The 7,107-nt window shown below is 28.3% G+C and overlaps 1 protein-coding gene across 1 annotated transcript; it reads right to left on the reverse strand.

Moving 5' to 3' along the window:
* Positions 1 to 1,555: 1,555 nt before the first annotated feature.
* On the reverse strand, positions 1,556 to 6,653 carry LOC123894395 (GDSL esterase/lipase 5-like). The gene is made up of 5 exons (XM_045944391.1): positions 6,355 to 6,653; positions 5,103 to 5,224; positions 4,374 to 4,586; positions 3,682 to 3,940; positions 1,556 to 1,937 (listed from the first exon to the last, which is right to left on the reverse strand). The coding sequence occupies exons 1-5, from the start codon at positions 6,620 to 6,622 to the stop codon at positions 1,702 to 1,704; spliced, it is 1,098 nt and encodes a 365-aa protein (XP_045800347.1). The 5' UTR covers positions 6,623 to 6,653; the 3' UTR covers positions 1,556 to 1,701.
* Between the last annotated feature and the right edge of the window lie 454 nt (positions 6,654 to 7,107).

Below are 7,107 nucleotides of genomic sequence, written 5' to 3' on the forward strand. Positions count from 1 at the left end.
AAAGACAATGGTCGAGGGTTTGCTCCTCCTACTGCGAATTTGTGATCCAATACTTTGTTAATTAATTTTGAAACATTAATAGAATATATGTTAGAAAACAAAGGAGAAACACCAAGTTTGAATTCTAGAATTTTAAATTATGATAAATAGATTTGGAATTTTAGAATTCGAGTAGCACCGTTAGTTCAGAAGAAAAAAAATGGATTTGGATTATGTGCAGTTACTTGGATTATGTGCAGCTATTGACTTCGTGTAGTCGTGTACTCACGGCATCCTGATTGTCTGATCTCGATCGTACCGTCTAAAATTTGAAGATTGAAACTTCACATTTTATAAAATCAAAATATCCCTTTATTATGGACCGTCTGATCAAGATCAGACAGTCAAGAAGTTGTAACTGCGCGACCACACACATTCAGTGACCGCACAAAATCCAAATAAAAAAAAAATCCAAAAACCAAGATTTGAGTAAATGTGTGCTAACATCTTGTTCGCTCGCTCACTAAGATGAACCTGATCCCCGCGTGTTTGCCTCATCACATTGGCTCTAATAAAATTTCCTATCAATCGACATTTTTTTATAAAGAAAACGATTCTCACTTTGATATTTGGAAAACCCTAGAAGACTCTCTCTCTCTCTCTATCTCTCTCTCTCTCTCTCTCTCTCTCGTAAAAATCCATTTTAGTCCCTGAAAAAAAGTGTGAAGCCCGATGTTACAAAACTACTTCTGAGATGACATTAATTTCGTAGACAAATGAGTCATAGTAAATTGACATTGATGTGAGACAACGTGCAATGGGACATGTCTTGTTAACATGTCATATCATAACCTCTATCGGTAGAAGTTTGGATTAACCAAATTGAGTGAAACTTTACAATTTTGATAATGTATTTATCAATTCGTAAAAACGAAGAACTATTTTAACTTGTTATGCATATAATTTCAAGATGTATTTTCAAGTGCAAAATAAATAAATAAATAAATAAATAAATAAAACCTCTCTTTTACATAGTTTTTCTTTGAAACAAAAAGTAATCCATGGTTTGTTGAGCAACAAAAATTTGGGTTCTTGTTCTGATTTACTCTCCTTGTTATTTTTAAGGATTTTTTCTCCCTTGTTATTCTCAATAATATGATAGTTTAGAATGCTTCAAAGTCAAACATGTTGGCTGCAAGGCAACTGATGTCTCCATCAATTATTTTTTAGATGAATTGGAGGTTCACTAAAAAGCATAAAATATTTCTCGTATCATATCCTAATAAAGAAAAAAATGCAAAGGGGTTGCTTGAGAGGATAATATTAGGGTTTGGCAAATAGACAAGAAAATGACACTTTGTATAGTATTTTAGGCTTTGTCTAACATAAAAGAGTGACTCAAGTGGTACATATTACACAAGTCATGAATAACATTATAATAAATACGAATTTTAAAAAATTTACTGTTGAATTAAAAATTTATATCATATACATCATCTATAATTTTTTTAAAGAAACCGAAAATTATTTGATGTATGTTATTGCGACCATTAAAATTAACCGTTTATGAATTTTATTGAATATTGTATTCTTATTCATACATTTACACATGAAGAAAACAACAATACATTTGTTTTGTTTTCTAACTAATTATACCAACAACTTTATTCATTATTATTTTACAATGATTTTTATTTTACAATGTGAATCTATATGGTTGAACTATTCTTCAAATAGTGATTTGAGATTGTATGGGCCAGTTATACTCTGATTTCCACTCCACATAAATTGGGAAAAAATCTTACTAGCACTTTCAGTAGGATGAACAGAATCAAAGAACACATAATCAGAAGGATTCTTACATAAGTCATAATCTTTCACTTCTCTTTTACCTCCACAACTAAAATATCCTTTGTATGGGCCACTACCACAGCATGCCACTCCTCCTTCTTTCAAACCTTTTCATCATCAAAGTCACAAATATTAGAACTATATAAACAATTTAGAAGATCAAATCACACAATTAAACCTGACATTTAAAATACAAGTATACATTTTTAATGAATATATATATATATATATATATATATATATATATATATATATGGGGAGGGATCAAATTACACCGGTGTAACATTTGAGTAATGTTACACCGCTCAATAACGCTTCAACGAATACAAATTTTACAAAATCCACCGTTGGATTGAAAGTTTATATCATTTAGATCATTCATGTTCAATTTTACAAAAATTTATATGGAGAGGGATCAAATTACACCGGTGTAACATTTGAGTAATGTTACACCGCTCAATAACGCTTTAACGAATACAAATTTTACAAAATCCACCGTTGGATTGAAAGTTTATATCTTATAGATCATTCATCTTCAATTCTATAAAAATCTAAAATCATTTGATATGTTATTGAGACCGATCAAGATTAACGTTTTATGTGTTTTTATTGAATACCGTTAAGCTTGATCAATCTCAATAACATATCAAATGATTTTAGATTTTTATAGAATTGAACATGAATGATCTATAAGATATAAACTTTCAATCCAACGGTGGATTTTGTAAAATTTGTATTCGTTAAAGCGTTATTGAGCGGTGTAACATTACTCAAATGTTACATCGGTGTAATTTGATCCCTCCCCTATATATATATATATATATATTCATTAAAAATGTACACCGGTGTAACATTTGAGTAATGTTAAAATTGTTTGATATGTTATTGAGACCGATCAAGATTAACGTTTTATGTGTTTTTATTGAATACCGTTAAGCTTGATCAATCTCAATAACATATCAAATGATTTTAGATTTTTATAGAATTGAACATGAATGATCTATAAGATATAAACTTTCAATCCAACGGTGGATTTTGTAAAATTTGTATTCGTTAAAGCGTTATTGAGCGGTGTAACATTACTCAAATGTTACATCGGTGTAATTTGATCCCTCCCCTATATATATATATATATTCATTAAAAATGTACACCGGTGTAACATTTGAGTAATGTTAAAATTGTTTGATATGTTATTGAGACCGATCAAGATTAACGTTTTATGTGTTTTTATTGAATACCGTTAAGCTTGATCAATATCAATAACATATCAAATGATTTTAGATTTTTATAGAATTAAACATGAATGATCTATATGATATAAACTTTCAATCCAACGGTGGATTTTGTAAAATTTGTATTCGTTGGAGCGTTATTGAGCGGTGTAACATTACTCAAATGTTACACCGGTGTAATTTGATCCCTCCCCTATATATATATATATATATATATATATATATATATATATATATATATATATAGATGGATTCAAAACTACTTATTATCATATAAATTATATTTGAAAATTATTTAATATATTATTAAAATATGTTGAAATTAAATTTCTTTTATACCTTAGATTAATATGAAATTTTACAACGCGTTCAAAAAATGAAATTTGTACCAAAAAAATTTTATGATATTATTAAAAACTAATGAATGGTCCCTTTGAGCTTAGCTCAGTTGGTAGGGACATTGAATATACTATGTAGGAGCTAGGGTTCGAACCACAGACACTCAATTTTTCACCTTTAAGATGGAATTTTTTCTAGCCACTAAACTACTAGAAAAAAAAAGAAACTATTCAACCGATAACAATACTGAATTTTAATAATAAATATGGCATGACCTACCAAATTTGGAAGGGTTGTTTATGACTTCAAAGGAAAGATCAAACAAATTGAAATATGAATATTTAAATCCTTTGATTTGTTTCTTTAACTTCTGAAGTTCCACAGAAAGCATAGTGTTATGCACTTCGGCAATTGCTGAAAACTCTTCAAGGCAGGAACCTAATTTAGTTCCATTTACATAAGCCTTGATGGTTGGAAAACAACCCAAAGATGGTTGGTTAATAATTCCAAATTTCCTCCCTCCTAGATCATATATTCCCTGGTTAAGAAATTTAGAAGATGTTTGGATAAGCTTAATTAAGTAATAGTATAAGTGCTTAAAATATAATTTTTCATTTATATTTTTATAAATAGATAAAATAAGTTTATTTCAAAGTTTATAAATTTTATAAAAATAAGCTGAAAATAACTTATAGACATGTCGTAAGTTGTTTCATAAACTGTTTTGGTAGACTATTATTGAGAGCTTATGAAAATAAGCTAGACATGTCATAAGCTATTTTCATAATAATAATAATGAGAAATTGGAAACAACTTATAGACGTGTCATAAACTGTTTCCGTAAGAACTCTCAAAGAGTCTCACAAATACTTATGTCAATACATAAGTTCAAATAAGTCAATCCAAACGAGCCTTTAAACCAAGTGAACTTTTATATTGAAAAATGCAAAAGAAAAGTAAGATTGACATACTTTGATGACAGTTGTAAGATTACCAACAACCATGGATACATATTTTTGATGAGTGTATAAGCTGGAATTTTCTTGCAAATAATCATCGAATCCAATGTTAATCAAGTAAACAGCTTTGGATAGCAGAGTTGTGGTTTCTTTATCTCCATGTCTCTGTCTAAGTATCTTCTTCACATTCTTCAAATAAGTCAATTGAGTCTTTAGACCTATCACCTAGAAATATCAAAATCTCATCTCATCAAACTCACTTAAACACAAATGAAATACTTCATCTATTTTTTTTTTTCTTTTCAAGTAGCCTGATGGCTAGAAAATCCACCTTAAAGATGAATAAGTGGAGTGTCGCGGGTTCGAACCCGAGATCCTGCACATATAATATGATATCCCTACCAACTGAGCTAAACTCACGGGGACATACTTCATCTATCTTTAATTATAAACAAAAGTCTACTATTTAGATTCATTGAATAACCGACAAATATGGTCTATAATATAGTCCAGATTCATCGGTTATTCAATGAATCTGAAAAATAAACTTTTACTTATAATTAAAGATGGAGTGAGTATATAATAATTTTTTAAAAGCAAAAATATATCAACAAAAATTAATGTATTTGGTCTAAATAGCAGCTGCAACACCCTAAATATAAAGTTATTAGAATATAGTAGATAGTAGATAAAAGAATTGAACAATTGCAACATCAATAAAATTAGCAACATAAAACAGACCAGTCCTTGATTGGTTTCTACTAAAGCCCCAGCTCCAGCTGATGCAAAATTGATTCCATTAACATATTGTTGATTACCAGGAAATAGATAAGGTTGAAGTAATGGCAACTTAGCATACTCAGCTGCAACAAAAGTATTAAATTCATTAGATTGTTAGTTGGTACATGTAAAGTTGAAAAGCATTAAAGTAAAAAAAAATAACAACTTAGTTAAACATGCATAGTATATAAATGCTTATCGTGAGTTTAACTCATTTTATAGGTATTATATATGTAGAATTTATGATTCAAACCTCGAACATATTATTTGTCTACTTTAAGAGTGAAATTCTAGTCGGTCAGTATGTTACATAACACAAAAAAAGTAAAATGTTAAACAGTGCCCCGGACACTCCGGGGAACTGCTTAAAGATATAAATATAGAAATTTTATCTCGTAAATTGTGCATTCAAAACTTTCATAATATAAAAAGTTATTATCTCTGATCATTAACTTTATCACTTGTTTCCTTTTTTAGTATGCTTAACTAGTACTCCGGAAACACTGTTTAGCATGCGAAATATATATATATATATATATATATATATATATATATATATATATATATATATATAAATGCTTGGAGCCATGTTTGTAAAAAAAATTATATAAGGTCATCCTTGTAATATAGATATGTATTTTTTTTCACAATTATATAAAATTCATCACTATTTTGTATAGTGATTTATTTATTTTAATATTACTTGTAAAACTAAGTTTCTTTTTTTTTTTTTATTTTGTCTTTGTAAAACTAAGTTTCTAATCTCACATTTTACGATATTATTATTTTTATTTTTTTGTTAAAAGTTAACACACATCTAAAATTACTACTTAGTCAAAAAAAAATCTAAAATTACTATAGAAAAAATAATTAAAAAAAACGCGACAAGCGGATCACATCACACAATTGAATTATAAACAAAGAGTTAAATAAACTCAAAACAGTCCACAAATTCTAGCTCAATTGACAAAAATGTCAAAATTGTTAGTGTTGTCTTGTCGGATGTCATGATCGAGATTCGAACCCCGATCACTCTACTTTGTGTGTATAAATTTTCAATAACTTTAACCCTTCGTCTATAAAAAAAAAAACTCAAAACAGCTTATAAACATGTCATTAATTACTTCCATAATATCTTTGAAACAATTTCATATGTAATTATGTCAACACATACATTTAAATAAGTCAATTCAAATTGAACACGTATTCTTACCTACAAAATCTGGAATCACACGTCCATTAGAAAATCTACCAGTTGGATAATTGAAGAAGGTTTCACCATATGGTGAGTAATTTGCCTGACTACCAGTAGTATTGATGTAATTATTGTTTCCAACATCAAATAATGAATCTCCAAATACAAATAATGCAACATGTTCTTTTGGGAGACATGTATTACCAAGGCACTTTATTGGAATTAGAATACCATAACTTAGGAAGAAAAAAATTAGGAAACAAAAATGCAACATTTTGCTGGCCATCAAAGTATAATTTTTTAATCCTTAGCTTATATCTTTTAATTCTATCAGAATATATAACCATATCATATAACTATATATAACAAATGGAATTAGTATGGGTTTGAATCTTCCTAGCTCTAATTTGCATGTAAATTTCCAATGTCTTGATCACTAAGCAAATAGCCTAGGAATTGTATAAAAAGTCTAACTAAAAATAATTAAAATTTATATTAGAAATTTTGTTGTAATTGTTTTCAAACTAGAAAAAACGCCAGCAGGGTACAAATATTAGATATTATGCACTCAAAAACTAATATTAGATATTTTGCATCTTAGGATATTATTAATGAAGATTTCCGTGAAATAGACTGAAACTTTTGACTTTCTTATCTTTCAAGACAACTTAGTTTGAAGCTCTTTTTTTCGTTGATAACAAAATTGTTGACAAGTTTTTTCAAAAAAAAAAAAAGAAAATGAATTTGTTGACAAAAGCATAAGTTTCATTT

This window comes from Trifolium pratense, linkage group LG7 (assembly GCF_020283565.1).
Source record: "Trifolium pratense cultivar HEN17-A07 linkage group LG7, ARS_RC_1.1, whole genome shotgun sequence".
Lineage (NCBI taxonomy): Eukaryota > Viridiplantae > Streptophyta > Magnoliopsida > Fabales > Fabaceae > Trifolium > Trifolium pratense.